Here is a 27,793-nt window from a genome sequence, read left to right as displayed (position 1 = left end):
TGAGAAAGACATTGTATAACTGTATTCATGAGTCAGAAGCATATTGACAGTTTTCTAGTACATGTTTTCATAATGACAGCCATTGTTCTGTTGATGGAGTTCTGCTCGAACGCTGCAGGAATGTGTGTCTCTCGGTCGAGCCCTTCACGAGCGAGCGCTTTCTTCCTGTCCAACACAATGCATGTCCTCTCCCTCATGTACAGCACAAAACCCTCGGACAATAAGAACACTTATCAAACACACACACACACACACACACACACAGGCACACCTTCGAAGGCAGTATTTGTGCGTCGCCATGACAACAGCGTCTCTGTGGCAACGGCGGTGATGTCATAACGGCTGGTCCTGGTGCGGAAAACACACTCACTCTAAGGGTAAAATACTGATTAAAACAATAGCGAGGTTTAAAATAATGATAATACGGGTTATGATAAAGTACTACATGTAACTGGTGTAAACACAGTCCTCTCGTTCAGCTCTGCGTCACAGATGACGGCGGTCTCTCTCTGTGCTCCACAGAAGCCAGTGATTAGTGTTCTTTAGAGAAAGTCTCTGAGCTCTGCGTCCAGGGATGGCGTCCGGCTCGGCCGACCCGGCACAGTCTCTGCTGGAGCGAAGCACAGCACAGGGTTTGATTACAGCGCTGGACCGCAGCGAGGGAGTCTGCAGAGAGAGGTGCGCACTCACGTCTGATGTGTGCGGGACTCTCCGAGGGCGCGCTCGTCCTCGCTCCCACTGCTCCAGCGACGCCGCTCCAGGCCTGGCCAGACACAGACCAGCACAAAACACACACAGTCAAACACACGGCACAGAGCACAGAGCTGCTGCAACACTTTCTAAACACCAGCTGCAAGCAACAGCACAGATACATTCAACAGTGGCTTTCCGTTTCAACCATTTCTTAGCATCTTGTGTCTAGTATAAATATCTAAACATTCTTCAATCAAGATGCATTCACTTGACAAGTAAAATAAAAAAAATAAAAAAAAATAAAAAAATTAGTTTGTGCTTAAATATCTGCCAATAGGGTAAGAAAAATAATCTTAATTCAATGGCTAGACAGATATTTTTGCTCGTTTTAAGTAAAAACTAACAAAATTGTGATACTTTCTTCAGAAAACAAGACACATTATCTCAAGTCATTTTACTTAATAAATGCATCTTGATCCAACAATTTTTAGATACACTATATTGCCAAAAGTATTGGCACCCCCCTTTCCAATGAACAGGTTTGACTACTTTAGAGTACACATCTGAATGTTTAAGCATATAGTGATATTCTAGGGAATTGTGTGCTTCTGATTTTATAGCAAGAGTTTGGACAGGACCCTTTTCTATTCTAACGTGATGATGATGGCTCTGTGTATTGAAATGATTGACTGAATCAGTGTGGAAGAACTTGACTGGTCTGACCTTGAGCCAAAAACTCATCACCAAACACCAGTGACTTGTACATACACTATTTGGACAAAAGTATTGGCACGCCCCTTCTTTAGAACAGAAAAAAGGCACTTCCAAAACTGTGGCAAAAAAAGATGGAAACATAATCCATGTATTTACAAATTGTATTTCCATCTCTGCTGCAACAGTTTTGGAAGTGTCTAAGATGCCATATGGACTGTATCACCGGTGTTTGGTGATGAGTTTGGGCTCAATTCAAGTTTGTCAATGTTGTTTTTATTCATCGCTGTTGTTGTATGTTTTAGTAAGTCAGAATGTGAATCCATCCACAGAAACATACATCAGCCAAACTCTATCTGCTTTACGTGTTGCTCTTTATAACAAGCCATTTTACAGATGCCTTGTCAGATTTAAGAAGAGCCACGCAGTGCAAGTGTGAGCTGAACTGTGGGTGGATTTTTGTAAAGGGCTCCTTATAGTTTAGACCATAAGCTGAGGTAGATTTTTATCCCTTAAAGAAAATTTTAGTTCTAAGTGAATTTATTTAAAGAAAGAGCCATGTGTTCAGTGAAAAGCTATTTAAACAGACACACAGTGCTACCGTCTCACAGAAACTACGATATACATTAAGGCTCCATGAAGAATAAAAATGCCTCCCAAATAGCCATCTTGGTGCTTCTTGACACATTAGATGTGAAGTCTTGTTCTCTTACCTTGTGCTTTGGACACCTCAGAGAAAAGTTGTCTTCATTTAGAGAGCAATCTAGATTGAGGTTAATAAAGAAGGATTTAGCACTGGTTGTCAGTCACTCATGATGTGGTTTTGGCTTTACTGAAAACAAGTGATGCCACGTCTCACCTGCTTCTATGGCACAAAGGTAGTGGTAGCTGAGCGTGCAGCCTTTACTGTAACAGCCAAGCGTGGAGCCCACCGTCCCACAATGAGAGCAGCTCTGAGGAGTGCAAACATCACAAGCATTGTTGGGGAAATACACAACGGTTTCCCTATACTTGAAACAAGTCATGCGTTTTCAACAGTGCTGTCAATAGATACAAAGAATTAACTAATCACAGGTTTTTTTTTTTTACTGAAATTAATCTAATAATCTTATCTAATATTAGAGTTTCTAAATATATTTGTATATTGCAATAATTGTACTTGCAATCTTCAAATTAATGTAGAAACAACAAAGTGGCATCTTTTTTATGACTAAAGGCAAGTACCACTGTTACCAATAATACTGATGTCTCTTTGAAATAGATTTTTTCCCCCAAATGTTTAACAATTAGCCATCCAACTTTACAGTATAAATTAGAACATTTTTATGTTCCATCATTTTTAACATTAGACTATAAAAAATAACTTCTAATTTAAATGTTAGAATGTTAAAAATCCAAATTAAATGTTTCCTCCTGCTGGAATGACCTGCCCAACTCAGTCCTTAGCCACCTTCAAGAAACGGCTAAAAACACATCCCTTCCATCTTTATTTGACCCTCTAACTCTAGCGATCTCTATTCTCATTCTATTCTTAAAACAAAACAACAACAACAACAAACTTGCTACGTGTACTGCATTAAGCTAACTGAGACTTGTTACAGCATTTGCATATCATTGCTCTTTTGTTGATTTTGATTGCTTCCATTGTCATCATTTGTAAGTTGCTTTGGATAAAAGTGTCTGCAAAATGAATAAATATAAATGTAAATGTAATTTAAGTTAACTTAAAACAATCTTCACATAAACATATAATAAATGTCATATTTAGCTAGTGGTGCACTTCAGCAAGTAGGAAATATACAGAAATTGAATAAAGTTAAATGTACTAAATTCTAAATTAAATATAGATGAATCATTAATGCTACAAAAGTCATTGATTTCCTCTTTTTTCTTTTGTTTTTTGAAGAACAGACATCACAGCAGCTGGTTATTAGGCTGCCATCACTTTAAGAGCTTCCACTGCTGAACGTGATGCGGATCTGACCCGGAAGTCTTTACCTTTTATATATTATTGTGCTTTAATATAAAATGATATACAGTGCACCAACGCATTCATGCAGGCGATTGAAAGAGCATGTGCTACGAGTGCAGTATAACAGCTGACAGAACAGGAAAATTGTTTTTTAAATAAATGCAATTCTTGTCCAGAAAAAAAATAAAAGACCGAAGCAACACCACCCAAAATTTAAAAAACCCTAACCAATCACCTACCCCCAAGGGATACTCCACCCCAAATTGAAAATTTTGTCATTAATCACTTACCCCCATGTTGTTCCAAATACGTAAATGCTTTGTTCGTCTTCGGAACACAGTTTAAGATATTTCTGATGAAAACCGGGAGGCTCTTCTGTGTCAGCCGCACTGCACGGATGAGCTGTTTTCATTCAAATCAAAGTGTAAATACACATAGAAAACATATCCTTGTTTCACGGCTGACACAGAATAGCGTACACAGTTTGCGTTCAGAGGACATTCTCCAAAATAGCGGTGAGACACAGAGGAGACAAACTGTTGAATAAACTTCTCATTTTTTTTTCTTGCGTACAAAAAGTATTCTCGTCGCTTCATAAAATTACAGTTGAACCATTGATAGCAGATAAACTATTCTGACGATGTCTTTCATACGTTTCTGGACATTGACAGTGTAAATTACTTGGCAGTCAATGGGACAGTCACAAGCCTTCTGGTTTTCATCAAAAATGTCTTAAGGGGTCATATGATGCTGCTAAAAAGAACATTATTTTGTGTATTTGGTGTAATGAAATGTGTTTATGTGGTTTAACGTTCAAAAAACACATTATTTTCCACATACTGTACATTATTGTTTCTTCTTCTGAAACACGTCGTTTTTTACAAAGCTCATTGGTCTGAATAGCGAGATGTGCTCTGATTGGCCAGCAATCTAGTGCGTTGTAATTGGCCAAATGCTTCAAGCGTGTGATGGAAATGTTACGCCCCACACTATACTGTGATGCGTGTCCTGGTCAGAACACCGGTGAGACAAGACACAAACAATAAAACCCATTACAAATGAGCCATTTGTTGCATCCAGTGGGGATATAATTATGATTATAGTTACTATAATCATTATGATACTAGACTAACTGAGACTTGTCATAGCACTTGTATACCGTTGTTGTTCTCTTGTTGATCTGATTGTTTCTACTGTTCTCATTTGAAAGTCGCTTTGGATAAAAAAGCCTCCTAAAAAATAAAAAATAAAAATAAAAAATAATAAAAACACATACACTGTGTTTTTCAGCGTTGCATCGCCACACAAAAACAAAAAAACCACTTCATCATTTATGATTGGAGAAATGACAAACAAGCTCTATTCTACACCAGCGATTCTCAATTCCAGTCCTTGCATCCCTCAGCTCTGCATATTTTGCACGTCTCTCTTTGTTAACACACCTGATTCAGATAATCAGATCGTTAGAAGTGAGCTCCGTGCATGAACTGCGTTCCCATTGACATGCTCCCTACACAGTGTTCATTGCTCCCTACTCCCTGAGCAGGGGAAATCTGTTGAAATTTACCTCACTTTAGAACATTCATTCATGGATTTGCACTGTGCAACGTCTTCACACACGGACAAGTGTGACATCATATACCTCTGTACATAAATACAATTTAAATTCACGTCTCGCACATTTCTATGCACTTTGAATGGAACATATACGTTCACTTCGAACTGGAATCATGGTGGAATATCCTGTGATGTCCACTTCGCAGGGCACTTCTATTCGAATAGAATGTACATCTGAAGCCATAAGAGAAACATACAAAATGTGCAGAGCAGGGGGAGCAAGGACTGGAATTGAGAACCGCTGCTCTACACTGCTCAAAACTCACATTTGAATCATCAGTGGCAAATCCTTTACACATGTAAACCTACTTACAGACTGTGAGACAGAACAGCCGGCACTGTAGTCTTCTCTCTTAGGATCAGGAAACAGTCCTCCATAAAATGTGCTGCACACATCTGAATATTTGGAACATCTGAACTTAACCACTGATTTCTAATTGTGTCCTCTTTTGGAAGGTCAAAGAAAGTATTTTAGAAAGTATTTACAAAGTAACAAAACAGCGTCTCCACAATATGGGAACAGCAAGAATCAAAGTTACACCTTCTTTCTTTGTGTGAACATTTGGGCGTTATGCAAATATTCCCACATAGTGATGTAGAGATGAGGGGGCGTGTTTAAACGAGCCATTTCAGGGGGATGTGGAAGAGTCTTAACTTTTATAAAGAATATCTATTTGGGTTTGAGACTTCAGTCTTTGCAACTTTACAGATCTTCTTTATGCACCAAGAGGTTGTAACACTCCAAAGAGAAAGGACCATTTGAAATCGCATCATATGACCCCTTTAAATTGTGTTCCGAAGACAAACAAAGCTTTTACGGGTTTAGAATGACATGGGGCAAGTGATTAATGACAAAATTTTCATTTGGGGGCAGTGTAACCCTTTAAATATTTTAAATGCCATTAAACTGGAAAAAATTCATTGCATTTTTTTAACACGTTAATTCTGACAGCACTAATTTTTACACAATACAGCAAACAAACTGCAGCACTTTGCACTTACTGTATCTCTAGCACCATCTAGTGCCTCTTGAAGGCCATACAGTCTCCCATTGACCAGGTATACGCCACTGGTCCAAACGATGCAGCCCTCATGCACCCACAGCTCCTCGGGGTCCAGAGGAACGAGTGGGAGCTGGGTCAGTTGGGCCATGGGATGCAGAGAGTCCAGGCTGGGTGGGGGAGGCTGGAAGGGCAGGGAGGCTTTGCTGTTGATGGGGACAGTTCGAGGTAAATCTTCACTGGACTTATGTCTTCGTTTGAAGCGTGGATGGGATGTCAGTTTTCTGTGCTGGGGCCGTTGCTGTGTATTTTCGATGTGCAACTGCTTCAGTATGATTTCACCATCCAGTTCTTGAGCTTTTGATGTGCCCAGCCCGCTTGTCAGTTCTCCAGCCGGATCCCAGGTTTGAGCCGTTACCTTTGAGGTGGAGCTGCTCATCTTAACGTTCTGGAAAGGCATTTCTTCACCCATGCTGGGAGAAACAGTGCCAATGGTGGTGGCTGGGGATGTTGGATTTGTTGCCTGACTTCCTGTGCAATCGCTATCTGTAGATGACTTGACATTCTGAGGGTCCTGTAATCTCATATCCAGGGGAGTCGTTTCTGTCGGAATGGATGTCATACTGAAACCTGTGGTAGCTGCCCCATGGTAGGACAAGGTTTGTCGGACTTGAGGTTGATTCTTAGGGAGCTTGGCTGCATACTCAGCTGGGTAAAAAGGACCATAGAGATCTCCGAGATGTTTGTAGTTGGCCCATTTCTGGCAAAGGCAGCATAAGAGGTGACCAGCGTGTCCAGTCTCTGATATCACAGGTCCTGACAGAACATATCCAGACGTAGGAAGTGTCTTCCCTGACTGCAAGGCAGAATCAACTGGCTCTGAAACCCAGTTTTCTTTTGTTCTTTCATTTTCCTTTTCTTTTCTCACAAGTTGAGATGACAGAGGGGTATTTAATGGGCCATCAACCGCCGAGTAACCAGCTTTGTCTACACCTTTTGATTTTTCATCATCTGCATTAATGATTGTACAGACATCCCCAATTTCTGCTATCTTTTTCTCTACATGTATGTAAGGAGCAAAAACATTACTCCTGGCATCTGAGAATATTCCACATGGACTGACAGTTCCCCTACTGCTTGCCTGAGTGTCCAGCTTCTCTTTGGAAGCCATCCCTCTTCTTCTCCTTCTCTGATCGCCAGGAGTCTCATTGTCCTCTTTCCCCTTTTTCGGTCTATGTCTAGCAGGCTTCACATCTAACTCCGGCTGGGTCTCCTCACTCTCGACATCCAATTTCACAACCTGGGTTTGAGCAGGTGGTGTCAAAGATGGACAGGGTTTCTGGTCTGGTGGTGTTGATACTTGGGGTACTTCACTTTCAGTGTCTGGGATCGGGACAGACTGAGGTTCAGCTGTGGGTGAGGGAAGAGAAGCTGCAGGTATGCTTGTTGCTGCATTCTGAATTTGTGCTTGGGCACGTTTCTGCTTATTCACACTGCCCACTGGGCGACCTTTTTTCTTACCTGATGGAAAATAACCTTTGGGGACAGTGTTTTCTGATGTTTTAGGCTCTGAACTGGTTGACCTGAGAGAAGTCATCTGGTGCTGAGCAGCTCTGGACAGAAGGTGGTGCCCAGGGCTCTGACTATGGCCAGTGGTGCTCCCATAGTAATCCCCACCTGGGTAATCATCAAAGCCCATGCCAGTCTCTTGAAGTTTCTGCCTCAGCAAGTTAGCAGCCGACTGCTCACCTCGTCGGGTTTCCAGCTGTTGATAAGTGTTTGTGAATTGCTGTATGTCAGACAACGCAGAAGAAGATGGAGGGGATCCCTGTACAGGACAAGGTAATGGAGGAGCTGGTGGAAGGGGTCCCAACAAAGTAAAATCATCCTTATCGCTTTCACCCAATGACACTGAAGATCCAGCAGCACCTAATCCAAAGTCAAAATCTTTTGGCAAATTCCTGAGGGCACTAGTACTAGAAGCTGTTGCACCTGGTTTGAGGGTCTGAGAATCACAGGAGAATGCATCTTTAACTGCTCTGTATGGCAAGAGATCATCTAAAGTATGAGAATCATCAAGGTAAGATAAGCATGCCTCCTCTCCTTGAGGAACACTAGAAAACGATGTACCTCCCTCAGGGTCTGGCATATCAGAGGTGTAATGAGATACCTCAGAGAAGTCAGATTCCACGTGACTGTTGTTGAAGTCATTTTTTTTCACACCAGGAGTAATTTTTCGCACAATCGCCTCAAGTTTTAGACCATGACCCTTTCTTGGGGGCAGAAACTTTGCTTTGGACTGAGAAGGTGAATTAGTGCTGGATACAGAATACTGTGTTTTGGGAGATGGCAATTTTGGCTGCGTATCAGTACTGCCAGAACAATTTTTGGTTGCAAGTCTCGAATCAGTGTGGGATTGAGATAGTGGGGAGTGATGAGCTAATCCTGGTCGCTGACCTGGAACATCCTGATGCTGCCTCTTTGCTGGAATAGGAGAAATAAATGATCTAACTCTCCTTCTCATGATTAAAGGGTTGGTTTCAGCCGATGTGCCAGTTTTGGTTGCTCTCTGCCCCTGCTGAATCCCTTGGTTAGTCTTACCAGTGTGCCCAGCAGGGCTAATAACATCAACTGGAGCCAGTGAGCGGAAAGATTTGGCCGTGTCAGCCGCACTCTTATCTGAAATGTCCTCTTCTCCAAGTTTGGGGCCAGCATTTGTGACTGGCTGAGAACCTACATGCTCATGAGGAACTGTAGTGGGCTGTCCAGCTCCCTCTCTTTCAGGACAAGTGTCCCACATTTTCATGTCAAAGTGTGAAGCGGGATAAGATTGCTGTCGAGATAGGTGATGCTGACTAGGCAGAATATCACTTGAAGTTTGGGATTTACACTTCTGTTCAGAAAGTCTCTGAGGAACGTGCCTATCCATACCTCTTAGCCTTTGTCTGTCAGGAGTCCAGTCGGGTCTCTCGTGAGGAGGTAAACTCTGTGGAAACACTTTTTTAGAATACGCTGATACTGTCTGGAATGGTTGGTGAGGTGAAGGAAGGGAGATCATTTTTGGTCCATCCATGGTGTCACTGAAACCATATGCTCTGAAACCGTCAACAGCCGATGAGAAAGACTGGTGTCTTGGTGGTGAGGACAAGGGATTTGAGGACATTTGCAAAAGATATGGCAAGTTGCTGGTGGCTTCACTGTTGCCTTTGGCACTGCTGGTCTTTTCTGTATCGAAATCAACATCTACAGGGGGATGAAGGGGCTTATTAGATTCCTTACTGGGTGGTGTGCTGCAGTAACCATCTGTTTTCTGTCCTGCAGTTTCAGTCTTTGACGAGTCCTCCTTGTTTTGTGCTTTCTTTGCTTTTCTTTCTTCCTTGCAACATTTTAGTTCATTTGATCCAGATGCAGAAAATGGCTGCTGAATGACAGAGGGTCCAGAGGTCCCGGAGTGTCCTCTCTCTCTTTCAGGTGTTGTTCGCCGAGAAGGGGACACATCGCAGATTACTGAGCGCCTTCCTGAGGATGTCTGAGATTGAGTGTGATTGATAGGACCTACACCGCATGCCAATGGCTCAGCTTCCTGTAAAAGCAATTGTTCCACAGCAGAAGAAGAGGCACCATATCTGGATGGTTTTCTGTGCTGCAAAGAATAGTCAGCCAAGTTAATGTGCTTTGAAGGGACTCCTGTTGTGAGATCTAAAGACTGCTGCATGTGGGAGGACTGGTTGGGAGACAGACTGGTTTTGCCTTTTTCTAAAGAGATCCCATGAGTCACATTGGGCTTATGTGCTTCAGAATCCCAAGAGGGATGAGGAGGGCCTAACACAATATCATTATCTGGTCCCTGATTTTGACTTGAATTTGGTGGTTTCCCAGAGGCCATTTGACTGAACTTGACATTAAGTCCACTTAAAAGTGTTTGAGAGCCCATTGCATGTGAACTCAAATTTTCAACCATACTGTAAGGTAGTCTAGTTTGATAACAGTGCTGCGATGTATCTTGAGGCTGTTGGTGAACATTAGATGTCTGGTCGGGACGGCCATAGCGTCTATCTAAGTGATGACCCTGGAGCACTTCTTGCAAAAGACTTGGAAACGATTGCTGAAACTGAGAACTGCTATCCTGACTTCTTGAGACGATAGCCCTCCCCCCTTCCATAGCAAAAACACCAATCTCCTTCCTGTCAATAGACCCATAGCTGGCCTGCAGCTGAAAATTCTGGCATCTATTTGTGCCCATACTACTAACTAGTCCTAACTTTCCTTTGCTCTTTGCAGCATTATAATGTACCTCAGGATTACTGTATTTAAACGATGCCGGGTGAGACTGAATAGAGGGTTGAGAGTTTTGGCCAAATTCTTGTTTAGGGGAACTATCATACTGTGACACGTATGTTTCCATGCACATCTTCCCTTCTCCATTGTGATTTCTAGTCTCTCTTAAGACATTCACATCACGTTGGTCCCCAGGATTGCTGTGTTTGTTTGAGTAATGAGAAACACCATAACGTGGAGATTTGGCTCCTGTGCTCCTGGATTCAGTATTCACTTCAGATCGAGCAGAGACAATAACTCCAACACCCCCAACATTATGTTGCTCTGAAATATTCACATTTTTACTCAGACTTTCAAATTGCTGTGCATCGGTCTCTACTTCATCCTTTGTGGAAGGGACTGACAGTCTGTTCTCTGAATTCTCTCTATCACAGGAAGGATCTGCATTTTCAACTTCACTTTCTTCATCTTTTATCATTTTGATCTGGCATCCCTTCGTTCCACTATCATCATCATTACAAAGGTCTTTTTCTGCCACACAGTTTGGACGTGCTGTGTGAATAGGAGATGGCGAAGCAGGGGGATATACTGGTTGTTTTGGGCTGGCTTCTGCAGAAGCATGAATTGATGGTGGTGAAGAAGAGGAGGGAGTCAGGGTTTCTGGTGTCTTTGTTTGAGACGGTTGTTTTGAAGCTGTTGAAATGACTCCAGTGTTGACCTGGAGATCCAATACCTGTTGACTTGCTTCCGACGGCATCTGACTCTGTGATGATGGGTGGCTTTGTGGCTCAGATTCGTTGCTTGTTCCACTTGCCTGTCTAATTCTCTTACGTTCTACTTGTTGATCCCCTTTTGCTTCCAGCATCTCAGAACTCTCTTCATTCACTGAAGTCTGACCGCTGGCGCTGGAATTTCCAGATTTGTTTTGGTTGCCAGGAAAAGACTGAGATCCTTGCTGCATCTGGAGGTGATGGGCACCGTCTCTGCTCTTCTTCTGGAGCAGCACAGTGTCTGTTAGAAGCATGTGCTGCACTGTATTAGGTAGATTCTCCACTTGAGAGGTCAGAGCATTTAGACTATTTATGCCAGGGTCCTGCAAGAGTTTGTCATGAGCGTACAGGGAGCCATCTTCCCCTAGACCGCCCCGAAGACTTAGTCCCATTCGGTTCTGATTCACGGCAGGATGACTGACCCCTGCACCATGGTTCAAAACAGCTGCTTTAGTGCCTACGCCGCTACCACAACTACTGATGCTGCTATTTGAATTGGGAGTGGGGCTCAGCTGAGGTACGGCCTGCAGAAGACGTCCATGGCTTTGGCTGCTGCGAGCATTTGGAACAGAGGGGTGTGATGATGGCTGCAGATGAATAGCGGCATTGTTTCCTTCAGAACTCCCCATTAGTGGAGACGAAGAGGAGCTGCAGCTTGGAGACTGTACTGCAGACGGAGCAGGAGAGGGATTAGATATGGGACTGAAGTTCTGATGAATGTGAGCCTGCTGACTTTGAGAGTGCAAAGGAGATTTGGCGAGGTCTTGAGAGGGGTGTGAAGGCAGAGCAGGGCTGGAGGACACAGCGGAATGGGGCAGTTTAGTGTGCAAGTGTCCTGCTCCAGTGCTGAGCTGAGAGGGACGCTGGGAATGGGGAGCATGCTTGTGAATGGACTGAGATTGTGGCGAATATGCCGACGATGTGTAGCTTTGTCCCATATTCTCACAGCTATTTGAAGCAGACAAACTTGTATTAATATTTGGATTAGACTGAGTGGGAGAGTTTTTCATTTTGGCATCCGTGTTGCTGCTGCTCATGTCGTATCTTTGCGGTGAAGAGTTATACATTCCAGTAGAGCCTGAGGTTGCATTAAGGGGGGCGTAGTGTCCAAACTGAGGGGCTATTCGGTTTCCAGAAAGCGGGTATGTCCGCTGATGCTGACCTTGATATTTCTGACCATGCTGCAGTTGATGCATCTGAGCACCTGATTGTACTGAAGCAGTATGAGACAGACTGTATTGCTGGGAAGGAGAAAAAGAACCAGCGCCACTGCTATTACTACCCCCAACTGCAGACGCACTGCCGGAGCCGTAATCCATAGAGTAGGGAGAAATCATTCCAGAGGATGACCCTGAACCAGATAAGTGGTACTGATGAGGCACATGTCCATCCACGTTTGAGTATCTAAATCCCGCGCCATACGCTGCTCCGCCTCTTCTGCTTCTTTCTCGTCCACTCACTGAAAAATAATAATCCACACTGTCCTTACGGTAAGAGTTTCCTCCTCCACCACTGTGAGCGCTCCCCTGCATCATTTCTCCAGTTGTTCTTCTGGATCCATAGCCATGTATAGGAGGAGTGTGTAGAAGATGCTGTTGGCTCCGCAGGTGCAGCGCATGGCTCTGCAGGGTAGGTTGAGCTTGCTGTATGGCCACATAGTCCTCTGAGTTTCTGGGAGATATCTGAAGGTCTGAAGGGTGGGGTTGATACGTGGAACCGACGACACTTCCTCCTCGGCTAAACCCCGGATGAAGAGGAACTGGACTGTTGGGAAAGTTCTGCATTTTTGTGTCTAGATTTTTTCCAAATACTGTTATTAGCAACCCTTCTTATAAAAAGGATCCAAATAGCAAACTGGAATGCTTAGTATTAGAAATCTAAAGTCACATCTGTAGCAGCAATATAGGAAGCCCCAGCCAATGTCGTAAGCGATATTTAGAAAGCCAGGAGATTCAATTTGCTGTTTGAGTTAAAACGTAAAAACAAAGTGAAGATGGGAAATGCAGCAGCTGCACAATCATTCACAGAAACGGTGTCACAAAAGCCACTATGTGGTTTGGCACTAGATCCAAAGATCTCTGTTAAAAAAAAAATCGATGAATGAAGGTTTAGTGTTATCACAAAATTAGCCAAGAGGCAAAAATACTCCACCAAAATAGCAACTCAAGTAAGTTTCATTAAGATAATGTCAATATCTTGATACTGTAGTGTGAAACCTCTCCTTGCCATTTGGTAACTGTGGGAACGGATGTGGATAGCAGCCATGCAGTAGAATTATAATAGTTCAGTAACAGGTTTGCAACAGACAAAAAAACAAAACAAAAAAAACACCTTTATCCGGTTGGCACATGTATTCACTGACACTGAAAATAGCTTGAGAAAGATCAATATTTCAAGATCATGACTTTTTTTCATATTTTCTGTGTAACAGGGATTTTCGGCACACGCTCAAGCCAGGTTTCACAAAGATCTTTGCCAACAATTTTTTCCCAGCTGTATCCAAACATTTGTCTTTTCCCATGTTAGTTATTCAGTCCAGCAAGTTTGTTGTTTACTTTGATCGTCCAATCCTTGCCTGTTACTGTAAGGTGTTTTTCAGTGTAGCTGGTCCTGGGCTTCAAGTTTTCTGTGGTCAGTCCATGTCAACCGGTTGCACTTTTAATCCGATCCTCTCAATACTATAGCGTCTTTCTCTCTCTGGAATCAGCAAGCTTGAGATGTTCTGAAAACAGAGGGAAAACACAGCACATATCAAATTTAATTAATATTTTTAACAACCAAACAACATCCCAAGCACACTTAATCTTAAGGCTATTCGTTAAGATGTTAAGGGGATACTCCACCCAAAAATGTTTAAAATACAGGTTTAAAATACAGGCCTGTGGCTCTTAATTTCTTTTTATAAATTCATCATTTATAAAATTATGTTTACTGTTAATTTTATAGTAATATCAATAGCATGTGTATTAAAACTATATTCACTGAATGTAATATTTTCTTTTTTAAATCGAGAATCGAATCGAAAGCCTGTGAATCGAAATCGAATCGAGACATCTGAATCAATACCCAGCCCTATTCATGCCATCCCAGATGTATATAACAGATGAACACAAATTAAGACTTTTAGAAAAATAATCCATCTGTTTGAGTCAATATATGGCACGTGTGTGGGATTTACACCAAGTGGACACTTCAAAAACATCAAAACCAACACGATGGTAATCCATCCGACTCTAGGTGGTGAATCAATGTCTTCTGAAGTTAAACAATACGCATGTATATACACTACTATTAAAAACTTTGAACCACAAATCATCACTTCCGGCCAAAAGTCATAGGTAGGTATTAGCATTTTTCTCACCTACCCCTATCTTTTTGCTTCAGAAGACACTGATTCATCAACTCTGGTTGCATGGTAGGGCTGGGCGATATATCGCATGGGATTGTCACGCGCATTTCGTCAGTAAAGCCAAATTGCTGAATTGCCATCACCTGCATTCAGATGAATCGCCTTTGATAATGAACGCGATATTGCGTAGCTTGTCAGTGAACTATGGCTCTGTCTATTAAATGCCGCTCCATTTGAAAGCAGGTGATGGCGATTTAGCGGTAATCAGGGAACCGGCTTTACTGACGGAATGCGTGTGACAATCGCATGCGATATATCGCCTAGCCCTATTGCATGGATTACCATCATGTTGACTTGGCCTGTTTTTTGAAGTGTTAACTTTGAGATCTGTTGCACTTGCATTATATGGACATCATTTATGGATTATATGGATTATATTATTTTTTCTAAAAATCATTGTTTGTGTTCATGAAGAAAGGATCTTTATAACGGCACTTATACAGCGATGCATCTGATCATGAATGCAAAGACAATGATGTAATCTGAAAATTCAAACAAGAACGGACAAAAAAGTAACTAAGTCTTTGTTCCTTCTGCTTAATGCAGCAGCTAGAACCAGGAAGTATGATCATATTAGCCCGGTTCTGTCAACACTGCACTGGCTCCCTATCAAACATCGTATAGATTTTAAAATCTTGCTTATTACTTATAAAGCCCTGAATGGTTTAGCAGCTCAGTATTTGAACAAGCTTTTGTTACATTATAGTCCTCCATGTCTGCTGTGTTCTCAAAACTCTGGCAATTTGATAATACCTAGAATATCAAAATCAGCTGCTGGATTAATTGAGTGTTTAAATGGGTCATGACATGAAGAATCAAATGGCACTCCCCGCCCCCCTTGAAGGTCAGGTTAATTTTATTTAATTATATTTTCTCAATGGCGCCAGATCACAACATAAGTCATTTAAAGTTACCTTTCCGATAGAACAGGTCTATACCTTGTTCTTTTATTAAACAAAGTAAATAGCCCTATGTTATTTATCTTATTTACACGACGGCATGACGTTTCTGTCTCTACGTTATGGTTGCGCTCTCTGTATCACGCACAGTGGTGTTCCGCCCCAATGCGCACACACACGCACGCACACACACATGTGAGCACACTCCCACTAGTATTTGTAAATATTAAGCTGCAAAACGACTATTTAAATTTGAATTCTGTGTGTCTCTGTGTTAATGAATGGCGCTTACGCACGGTTTGGTCTACCACTCGTACTGAAGCGTGTGTGACTCTTGCGGTGATTTCAGCATCTGCCGTCTCACTAAATGAGGACATGAATACATGAACAACATCTTTATCTCATGATAAAATTTACATTAGGAAAAAATTAAAAGATTACAAATGATTGATTATTGTCCAGCTGTGTATTTGATTTCTTATAGCAAATTCAAACTAAGAGATAAGAAAAGAATTCCTAGTAAATAATAATAATAATAATAAATAAATAAATAAAACTACATGTACATGCATGCTTAAAATATTTGTATTTAACATTTCTGTGACTTCTGAAATGATGGCTACGCCCCTGGTGTGACGAAACATTAGCCTATACGTTATACTCTTAAAGCTCTTTTTTAAATCTTGGCTTGCATAAATCTCTTTGTATGCCATGTCACAGCATCATTACACTAGCATCTAACAATGGACAGAAGTGTTTTTTTCTTTCTTTCTCTAACCCATGGTTCTGTAATCATAAAGGCTGCTGGGTAATTTGCCCCCTGACTAAGCATTTAAAGAATCCGGTGAATGCACTTAAAGAATGCAGAATCAAATCGTTAATCGAATCGAATTTAATTGTGAATCGAATCTAATTGAATCATTCAGAATTTGCAAAAATTGTTCTTGAATCAAATCGAAAACCTATGAATTGTGAAACAAATCTGTTCGCTGTTTACCCAAAGATTCACAGCCCTAATTAAAATACATTTAGATTTACCTCAAAATTCAAGATGGGGGGTCAAAAATGACTTTTATATCTTTTATGTTTATGTCATATGATATAGAGCAATTCCATGCAAATGTCAACCTTACCATGAAAAAATAAAGTTTTCACCAAAAGAACAAAACTCTATTTAAAGGGGTCCTATAGAAGGTCTTCATTTTGCATTGGGGGTGTACTAGAACAGGCTCTCATTCTTGGCTGTTCGAAAAACACATTTTTCACGTATTTTACATTATTAGAACACCTCTCTCCCCAGTCTGGCATGAACTGCTGGAATAGTTCCTGTATCAAATGAAGGCCCGCCTTCTGAAATACAAAATGTGTTGTGATTGGTCAGCTGAGCCAGTGTGTGCGCTGTGATTGGTCAGCTGGGTCAGTGTGCGCTGTGATTGGTCAGCTGGGTCAGTGTGCGCTGTGATTGGTAAGCTGGGTCAGTGTGTGCTGTGATTGGTTAGTAGTACATAAATATAATAGGAGCCTATGCAACTAAAATGAATTTCAATAAATACAAATATTGTTAAAAATCACATTATTTGTTATCACATATAATTAGGACAGCACAATCGATCGAAATGACATCGCAAAGGCAATAAATCATGTTTAGACAGAAGCTGTGATTGTCCTGCGTATCTTTCAGAGAAGCACAGTTCTGTGATCAGCAGTAAATCTCCATCTGAAGGACAGAGGGCGCTCTCTTGCGCTGAAACTCCTAATACATGCTGCAGAAGAAACCCAGAAAATCCTTATCACTGCAGCTGAATAAACTGAAGATTTAACTGCTTTTATTGATTCAACGTGACTAATAAACACACCACTATGCATGTGTGTGTATATTTTATATATATATACACACACACACACACACACACAAAACAATTTAGGAAAAATAAAATGGAATTAATGCAAAAACATAAGATTCCCAGGGCCCAAGTATTGTTAAAATTATAATAAATTATTAGTTTTAATATGTTTTATGAGTTAAATTCTTTAGAAATGGCTTTTAATTAGGGCTGAACGATTTTGGAAAATAATTGTTTTTTTGTTTTTGTTTTTTACCAATAATCCTATTGCGATTTAATATGCAATTATTTTTTAAAGCTCTTTATGTTCTGTATTTTTCAACAAAGATGAGCTAAAAATCATTGTACAGTACGACCAATACAATATTAGAGAGATTAAACAAATGTTCTTTTCTGTAGGCCATGCCTATGTTACGATGAAATGAGGTGATGCATGAATTGATATGAATGACATTTTTATTAAACAACTACAATCACAGTAGTATATTGACTGATTTGTTGAAATTCCAACCTTGTAAGCTTATAATAATTATGACAACATAAAGCACTGACAAATAAGCCTTGTATAAACACGTATAAAAATCACACAAACTAAAGTAGATTGCAGAAATATAAAAACAAATCTGTTGCTTTACCACACAGTTAATTCAAAGTCACTGTAATAAACATGTAAACATGCGGACTGCACTTTTTAAACACTGTCTGTTAACTTTAGACCAGTGGTTCTCAAACTTTTTTGGTCGTGCTAAATAATTTCACTAAACATTATGATTTTTTTTTTTTTATTTAAAAAACCTACAGGGAAAAAAATACCTTCATACTTAAAATACTGAAAAATAGCATCGAGAGAATAACTGTTATTATTATTATTAATATTATTCTCTCTGTTATTTATTTATTGTGGGTTTTATGCTGTCCTCTAAGGCATAGGATACACACAGGCTTTCCTCCTCACCAACGACATTAAATACCATGTCTACACCGGAGGCGAGCCGCAAAATACAGTAGAACCCGTGATGCTGTCAACACTGGATGCGGCGCGAAAAAACCCAAAATTAAACTGATGCCTTGTTCTATTTATGACGTACTGACCAGTGCTCTAGTGTGCAACCAATTTGGTCGTACATGCAACCTAATTTCTCAATGGTGTGACAAAAAAAATCAGAGGTTGCACCGGTGCGACCAGCCGTTCGAGGGAAAAAAGTCTCCGCGACTCTGAGTCTCCCTGTGGTTCAACAACAGACACTACAGCCCTGCATTTCAGCATAATTTTCACGTCATAGTTCAGACGCTTGCCGGGCCTCCCGCCTGTTTTAGACTTCTCCTTACTTTTATATTTTAGACATCCATCAATAAGTGAGAAAAAAAAATTGCAGCGCTGGTGGAAACAACACGAGACCGTGCTACTGCGACTGTCAAGAGCGGCTCGACGGTGTTTAGTGTCCCGCAGCACCAGCACAGCTGAACAGTTCTCTGTTCAAATACACGCAATAGACTCAAGCTTGTCGCAAACCACCGGCAAAAGTAATTACCATAAATGTGACGGGGAAATAGTAAGGAGATATTTTAATTATTTACTAATAAACTAGTGTTTTCTGAGTCTGTGTCGCAAGGATGAAGTTGCTGATCCTGACTCGCAATCTCATAAGACGCGCCTTTAGAGAGAAGTGCATCTTTATGGATTATGATTATAATGAAAGTTTTTGTTTTCGATTTGTTTTATTTCATTAAGTTATCATTTAAAGCTTTGTATAGATATATTTATCATGTCTGTGAGGCATGTTTTCACTGAGTCTCGGTTCATTTTTGTACTCTTGTTAAAGACGAGAAGCAGAAAGCACATCATGCTTGTTTTCTTTATTTTATAAAAGCACAACGTTTTGTTGATATTGTGAGTGCACACAGATAAAAGACCCTTTGCAGTTACGAATGATGTATTACTCTTGCCTTTATGAGCAAAACTGAAGGCGTACTGAAAAAAATGCAAGTGATCGCGCTTGGATATAGCGCACATTTATCTGGGTCTAACGTTTAAACTGTTATATGCTTGAACTGTTTTAAAGATTTTATTTTAGGCAGGTCGTAATGATTTGAGAAGGCTAAATTGAACAAACATAGGCTTCACTGTCTAACACTGGCCTCTTGGTCGTTACCTAAAAAAAAAAAAAAAAAACGAAAACGTTTTTCTAAATTAACTTAATAAAAAAACTAAGCGAAATATAATCACTTTTTATTACATAGAAAACTGAACTATTGTAATAGCTGAGACAGTAGTATAAGCTGTTTAGGGAGTGTTTAGCTCATGACGTGCCATTTTTAATTTTTCTGGTTAACCACTGTGCCAATGAAAGTTAAAATGATGTGCAACGGTCGCTATGTCACAAACAATTTAAAACATCAACATTAGGGCTGGGTACCGAGATCGATACTTTTTAGGTACCGACCGAATTGCCTCAATACTATCGAGTATCGAAAAATGACATGTTGTTCGGTTCCAGATTTCGATACCTAAGGAGTTAACTCGTCAACGTCAGTGCTCAAACAAGTACATATGAAATGCACAACAACACACATAAAGTCACTCACACACACACACACAAACTCTACACACACAAGACGCGCAAACTCTCCACACACATACCATATGAGGCGCGCGCACGCACAAACTCTCCACGCGCATACTAATATGAGACGCGAGCACACACAAACTCTCCACGCGCATACTTACATGAGACGCGGAGCACACACACATAATACCTTAAAGATGTGGAAGTCGATCAAAAGTGTGGGTACATTTCTCCAGGCTCGATGCCAGCAGCGCGCGATGCAGTATTTGCGGTAAAATAATTGCTGCAAAGACCGGTACCACGACAAATATGATGAAGACCTTGACAGTGCACGGAGTAAACATAAGAGAAGAAAGTTGCTCCGTCTTCGACTGGTAAATGAAGAGATACCTTGTTGGATCACTCTGACAGTGTTTATATTGCAATAGATAATAACTACTGAATGTACACTGCCCTTCAAAAAATGTGTTGCTTAGTCAGAATTTTTTTTTTTTCAGTAAGGATGCATTAAAGTTATCAAAGGTGACATTAAAACGTGTGTAATGTTACAAAAACATCTCGTTTTTAAATAAATGCTGTTCTTTTTAATTTTTATTCATCAAAGAATCATGAAAAAAAAAAAAATGTATCAGAGTTTCAAAAATATTAAGCAGCGAACTGTTTTTTCATATTTCTGAAGGGTCATGTGACACTGAAGTAATGATTCTGAAAAATTCAGCTTTGACATCACAGTAATAAATTACATTTTGAAATATATTCAAATAAGATTTTAAATTGTAATACTATTACACAATATTACAATTTTTACTGTATTTTTATTAAAATAAATTCAGATTTGGTGAGCATGAGCTCTTTATAAAACATGTTTTGTTCGTTTGTGCACTGGCTAAGGAGCATGAGTCAAACTGAACAAATAAAACCAATGTTTTCTGAGGTAATGTGTTCTGTAATCTTGTTCAAATGGATTTCATAAAATTGGTATCGAAAAAAGTATCGTTAGGAACCGGTATCGAAACTGAGGTATCGAAATATTGTGAACAATACCCAGCCCTAAGCGCTATCGCGGCGCAATGCGACAACTGTAGCGTACGGTATAGACACGTGAGTAGGGCTGTGCAGAGGCAGATTTTTTTACCAGTAAAATGGTAATGGGACCAACTACCGCCGCTAAATCGACAAAAAAAAAAAATTAGGGCTGTGCGATATGGACAAAAAAAAAAAAACCTATCGCGATTTCTTTGATCAATTTTGCGATTTCGATTTTAATCACGATTTTGACACACACAGACATGCTTTACAGACATAAATGCATTCAGTATGAATTTGAAACATATTTCCAAAAGAAAACCAATTAGAGCTTTATCAAAAAGTTGTAACGTCTCTAGAACATACATAAGTCAAAAATAATCACTAAGTAAAGGTGTTACAAAATGTCTAGACCAGTGGTTCTCAACCCGCGGCCCGTCACGAATTCAAATACAGCCCACGTGCTGAACGCAAAAGAAATATAAGCTATAGCCTAATGTTTTTATGTACAATAATTTTGTTTTGTTTTTCATAGGCTATATTATTTTCAGATATGAGCAGACCTTATCACATAATTAACGCGTTTAATGAACATTTACAAGCGCACACTTTGGCAGAATTCAATATAAATAGTCATCAACAGCCATTAGTTAAATTGAGCATCAGAATGGATAAATTTGTTGTTAAGGGAGAAAAATTAAATGTGGAAAATGCCAGCGAAGTAACACATACAAACAAGAATAGTCGCAGTATCAGCAGTGAAAGAGAGTGCTGGACTATCGGTCTGCCCCGCCACTGATGTTCAGGCAAAAGAAAACCCCCATACTACACAGCAATCATCCTTAACTGGAGAAATGTGGCAAAAAACATCTCTGGAGACAACCTCATATTATTAAATTCGAAAGTGCTTTCCATATTTGGATCCACATAGGCTACATTAGTGAACGCACATTTTCTTTAATGTCGCGCGTCAAGTCATGCTCACGCGTCTTACCAGACTGCATCTTACAATCGCAACTTCATTTTGCTGTTACTCCTTTCGAGCAGAATTTCACAAAAATTCACAAAAGCTCCCGACAGCATCAGGTGTGTTTTATTCATGGAGAGCAGAATTATTTATTTCAATGAATGTAATCGATTAGATATCATAATATTTAGGCTATAATATTATAAATCAGGTTGGTTTGTATTGGTGAAGTAATATGTAAATGATATGCGTGCGGCCCGCGAGACTTGCACTTGGACAATATTGCGGCCGGTGGAAAAAAAAGTTGAGAACCACTGGTCTAGACATATGCCAAAAAATAAATAATTAATTAAATAAATCCCGTGTCCAGGGAATTTTTTTTTTCTTTCTTATTTTGCCATACATTGGTCATAGAGCTCATTGTAGCAGTGCCTCATTGTAGAAAAATAATGCACACCCGAGGTGGTGATGCGGCCACGACGCGAAGCGGAGTTACACCGTTACACCTCAGGTGTGCATTATTTTTCTAATAATTCAATGGCCTGGAGTCAATTATTCCGCTTATACTATGGTCACCACACCTCAAGACATCGATCCGATGATTTATTTAAAGGGATCCGTCCGGTTTTTGCACTTAAATTGCTATTGTGAATAGGACTATTTCTTCCGCATCTCATCCAATGCCTCTTTTGCTGGTACCATAACATCGTTTTACACTGGTAACGGATGCTTGAGACGTTGATAGCATTCTAATGCAGTTATTACTGAAACTATTAGAAAGAGAGCGAGAGCGACAGAGACACACACAGAAAGAGAGAGAGATTGTGTGAATTAGGCTAACGTACCTCTGTGCGTCTCTAAACACTCTTCTGCTGCAGCGTCTCTAAACAGTGCTGTTATTAAATCGCTAGTGAGAAATGTCATGTGTAGTCTTTAAGTCGCTGCACTATACAGGGTAACTGATAAAATCCTCAGGGCAGCGCTGACAACACCTTTCTGTGCAAACCTGCGTGACCGTTATTATAGCTTTACTATATGTGAAGTGATATTAACTGTGATGCGGTCAAGAGAGCTGCCTGGAACTACATTCGCCGTGCGTTTCCCAGAAAATAATTGCACACCTCGTCAGCCAATCAGATTCAAGCATTAAACGGCCCCGTAGTATAAATATATAACCTTATTATATATATATATTATTTTAAGGTTGAAGTCTTCAGTAATGAGATGCACCGTAACACTGTTACTGCTCGAGTAACTTCAATGTGATGTTCTTAAGAACTTATACGCTTTCAAACATTTCCGCGTGTAGCGTGCCAGGGTTGCCAGGTTTTTCACAACAAACCCGCCCAGCTGCTACTCAAAAACTAGCTCACATGGCTTTTCGAGGGGGTCCACCGGTATTCCAGGGTGTAAAATACACATTTTCTGGAGGGGTTCCCCAAACCGTGGACATGGCAACACTGTAGCGTGCCAACTAGGGGTGTAACGATTCATCGATACGATGTCTGACGATACGATGCATCGAGGGCACACGTAAAATATCAATATCTGTAATATAAATAGGCAGCTTATTTGGCACTGTCTACATTTTCACATAATGTCCGTCTATGCATTACCGCCAACGCGTGCATTCTCACTCAAACTCAGGGATCAGGACTCGGTATAAGAACTGCCAAAGGCACAAGGTGAGCATAAAAGACGCTCGGGATTGTTTGCGGAACAGTCGAGCACTGTGTGAGAAGTTTTCAGCGCACACATCTGAAGCGCGCGCGCGCACGCACACAGACAGCCGCACGCGCGAATACTAAATTGAGCTCTCTTCCGCTTTTTTGTGCATGGATCAATAAATACATAATTACATCTACATGCTCGTTTTGGGTAATATCCTAGTAAACACAGTCGGTTAGTCATATGTCTTAACGTAAACAGTTCAGAAAGTAAAGGCATGTGTATATTAAACCCGTGATTGGTTCTTAAAGTGAAAGCAAACTAATAATAAATCTAATGCTGTCAAAGAAAAATACAAGTGCTCACTGCTTCTGACTAAATAACCTTTGTAACATCTAAACCTATTCATCTGTATTTAGTTTATAGAGTGAAGACTGTGCAGTTATTTCACATTTGATTATTACATTTCTGTAGCGTACCTTAAAATTTATTTTAGACTGAGCTGAAAAACCTGAAAAGCAGTTTATTTAACTGTTTTAAAGTTTATTGAACTTGTGTTTTGTTGTATTTTTGTATTTCCTGTAATTGCTCACAATTTGGTTCCCGTGTAGAAAAGATTTGCACTGAGCCCAAAAGAGCAACCAGAATGTTTTTGTCCAATTGTTTATTTTCTTATTATATAAAAACATAAAAAATTAAAAAAACTGTGTAGGCTTATTATTTCACGATGTGAAAAATTTCAGATGAATGTTCATGTTATATATTTTGGTTGCATTTGTGAGTAAATAAATATGTAGATGTATAATATCAAAATATCAATATATCCATCGATATACTTCTGTATCGAATCAATTCGTATCGTAGAATTTTTTGGGGTATTGGCAAATATCGTTATCGCTGGGTATGAGAATCAATATCGTATCGTGATGAACCATCCGATTTACACCCCTAGTGCCAACTTGATGCTTCCTCTGAAGACTGCTTAGACCTGATGCCTCCTCTGAAGACTGCTTAGACCTGACGCCTCCTCTGAAGACTGCTTAGAACCTGATGCCTCCTCTGAAGACTGCTTAGACCTGATGCCTCCTCTGAAGACTGCTTAGACCTGATGCTTCCTCTGAGACTGCTTAGACCTGATGCCTCCTCTGAAGACTGCTTAGACCTGATGCCCCCTCTGAAGACTGCTTAGACCTGACGCCTCCTCTGAAGACTGCTTAGACCTGATGCCTCCTCTGAAGACTGCTTAGACCCTGATGCTTCCTCTGAAGACTGCTTAGACCTGATGCTGCTTCCTCTGAAGACTGCTTAGACCTGATGCCTCCTCTGAAGAACTGCCCTTAGATGTGCTGGACTTGAAGCGGCGCTGCTTGATCATCATCACTTACTGTGAGAGACGTCTCCTTAACGCTTTCTCTCGGTCATACACCGATCGATCTTCCAGTCGAACACACCTCTTTACTCTCGCGTCACGTTGACCGTTATATATGCAGTAATTAAATGATTTCCCTAATACGGATGACTAATATGGTGGGGTTGTACTGACGACTCGATGTCCGTCGGATTAAAAGCAGCTATTAGTCTTTCTCAGACGTAAACAGCGGTGGTGCTCTCACCAGACCTGGGATTACACCCACACTCTGTCCTCCACTGCATCCAGAGAACAGCACAGATCTTCCGATTACTAACACGACCACTGATCCTTCAAGTCTGCACGGACACAAACCTGACAAGACGTTCTGTTAAAGATCGTCTTCTGGAAGGATCCTGCTGTGGACAAAACATCTGAAAGATGTCAGTTTTACAGTACTTCCTAAATCATAAAACATCTTAAAGAACATCTTCTACAAGAGTTAGAGTGTTTGTTCCCTCTGCAATACGTCTATAGGATGGTTCCTAAAAGAACATCTAGAAATTGTCTTCTTTCACTGAATGTATGTAAAACTGACATCATAAAGACGTCTGTCAGATGTTTGTACACCGCAGGTGCTTCCAGATCCAGGAGAGATCTTTCAACAGACGTCTCGGTGATGTCGTGTGGTATCAGGGTTTGAAAGAGAGTACTTCACCGAGTTACGGTCGAGTCTCAGTCTCAGAGGCACACCAGACGTATAAGATCTACAGTCGTGGGTGTTTATGATTAGCAGAGTTTTAAGAAGGCTTCATTCAGTAGTACTGTGGAAAGGTGTCTGTTGTCTCTCACCCGCTGCAGTTGAGTCTAGGATTGGTCCTCTCCAGCCAAACTAGTCCTGTAATAAACAAGCGCTGTGTGTGTGTGTATGTGTGTGGGTGTGTGTGTGTGTGAGAGAGAGAGAGACAAGTAGATCAAAGGCGAGGAAGAGAGGCGATGGTGAAGATGAATGAAAGGAGATGGAGTGGGAGAGAGGGAGAGAGAGAAAGAGAGAGGGCAGACAGAAGAGAGAAGGAGTGGAGAGGGAGTGGGAGAGTAAGTCAGAAAGGTAGAGCGGAGGAGGAGAGGATGAACCGAAGGGAGATGGTGAGAGAGGAGACGAGGGGAGAGACGGGAGGAGAGCGAGGAGAGGAAAGAGGAGAAACGAGAGTGAGTTCAAAGGGACGAGAAACGGGGGGAGCAGGTAATAGGTGGAGATGAGAGCGTGAGGGAGACGAGAGTGACGAGGAGACGGATGAGAGTAGAGAATCACGATGATAGAGATGTCGAGCGGATGGGGGGAGCGGAGTGAAGTAAGCACGAGAGGAGGGCGGCAGAGGGGAATGAGCCGTTGATGACTGTGAGTGACATGAGATACGGAGGAGAGCGGGCGAGGGGGAATTAGGAGAGAGAGAACGTCAGCTGGATGCTGTGACGGATGCCGAAGGGGAGAAGGAGGCGGGAGCGATGAGATGGGGAGGAGGGAGGGGAGGGAGGAGAGGGACCACCGAGAGATAGGAGTCTAGGAGAGCTGAGCAGGAGGTGAGGACAAGGAGGGAGCGAGATAAGGAGGATGAGTGGGTTGATGAAGGTAGACGAGAGGGAGTAGACGAAAGAGAACGCGGAGAGAAGAGCAGTTGAGCCCAGAGAAAGGAGAGGGAGAGTGGGGCAGAGCATGAGTGAGACGGAAGGGGGAGAGCGTAGACCAGAGTAGAGAAGGGACGATGGAACCGACGGCCGAAGGTGGGGGAGGTGAGGCAGACGAGGACGGGTCAGAGGAGGGAGGCGTGTGAGGAGGACACGATCGTTAACGATGACGAGAAGGAAGAGCAAGGCACGGGAGGAGTGGGAGGAGGGCGGGGTCCGAGATCGGAGCGAAGGGTGTGACATGATGCAGATCCGTCAAAGCGAAGGAGGGAGAGACAAGACGGAGATGCTCTTGTCCCTGCAGTGTGGTGGATAGACGGAGAGAGAGTGCGTCGTCTGGCAGAGAGAAGAGAGTGTAGCACCTTGTGTTTGAGTGTGAGGAGGAGAGAGAGAGTGTGTGTGTTGGTGAGAGACGAGAGACGAGAGTGTGTGTTGTCTGGTGGAGAGAGAGGAGTGTGTGTGTGGGTGAGTAGAGAGAGTGTGTAGTGTTGTGTGTGACAGAGAAGAGAGTGTGGGTGTGTGTGTTGTGGGTGAGGAGAGAGAGAGCAGAGAGAGAGACGTGAGGATGTGAGTGGTGTCTGTGTGTGGGAGAGCAGAGAGAAGAGAGAGAGAGTGCTGTGTGTGGTTGTGTGAGAGTGTGTGAGAGTGTGTGTGTGTGATGTGTGTGTGTGATGACGCTTCTTCATCCGTTGTCATCAGGCTACTCTGTCATATCCTGAGAGATCACTGAAACACAATAACAAACACCAAACATGACGATAAAAACATTGAGTTTGACAGCGAGGGACTATCACTCGAGATCTGTGTGTGTGTGCTGTGTGTCCCGAGGCGAACTCACATCGTTATTAATAACGATATAGACTCGGAACAACTCTAGAAATCAGACTGCCCACTGATGATACAACAGCAGCGCGTTAGCCATTCGCCGTTAGCACGGCTCAGATTCGCGCAGAAGCAACCGCTGGGGGTTTACAACAAAAAAAACAAACGCGTAAGTAACGCGACATACATCGCGCATTCGGTGACGTGTAACGAACGCCCGAATATCAGAGTGGGTAGAACATCACGCACCACACCGATGACTGATGCTGGAAACGCCACATAAACAACCATCAGCAGGGACGCATGAACGCGATGTTTTCTTTTACCGGACAGGCCGATCTGATCCCGGTCCTCGAGTTCCGCGCTCCGCCCGCTCCGCCTGCACCGAGCCGCGGCTCTCTCCCGCGGCGCACGGCCGCCATCACGGACCGAGCGGACTTGAGATTCCGCCGAACACCCGTCCGTTCCTCTTCTGCCGTTTCTGCCTTTTTTATTGCTTCTTCTTTTGCTCTTTC

The 27,793-nt window shown here is 41.7% G+C and overlaps 1 protein-coding gene across 3 annotated transcripts; it reads right to left on the bottom strand.

Moving 5' to 3' along the window:
• On the bottom strand, positions 1-27,556 carry LOC109045855 (transcription factor 20-like). Of its 3 annotated transcripts, none has more exons than XM_042721142.1 (6): positions 27,533-27,556; positions 5,996-13,764; positions 2,264-2,357; positions 2,118-2,167; positions 691-763; positions 1-610 (listed from the first exon to the last, which is right to left on the bottom strand). In XM_042721142.1, exons 2-6 carry the CDS (start codon positions 12,824-12,826, stop codon positions 543-545), a joined length of 7,116 nt encoding a protein of 2,371 aa, XP_042577076.1. In that variant the 5' UTR covers positions 12,827-13,764; positions 27,533-27,556; the 3' UTR covers positions 1-542. The 3 variants fall into 3 exon arrangements, with proteins under 3 accessions (XP_042577076.1, XP_042577077.1, XP_042577075.1); XM_042721143.1 differs by having other exon boundaries at positions 1-607; XM_042721141.1 differs by having other exon boundaries at positions 1-763.
• Between the last annotated feature and the right edge of the window lie 237 nt (positions 27,557-27,793).

Source organism: Cyprinus carpio, chromosome B3, assembly GCF_018340385.1.
Source record: "Cyprinus carpio isolate SPL01 chromosome B3, ASM1834038v1, whole genome shotgun sequence".
NCBI classification, from domain to species: Eukaryota; Metazoa; Chordata; class Actinopteri; order Cypriniformes; family Cyprinidae; genus Cyprinus; species Cyprinus carpio.
Note: the sequence above shows the minus strand (reverse complement) of the source record. Positions and strands in the feature narration are given on the sequence as shown.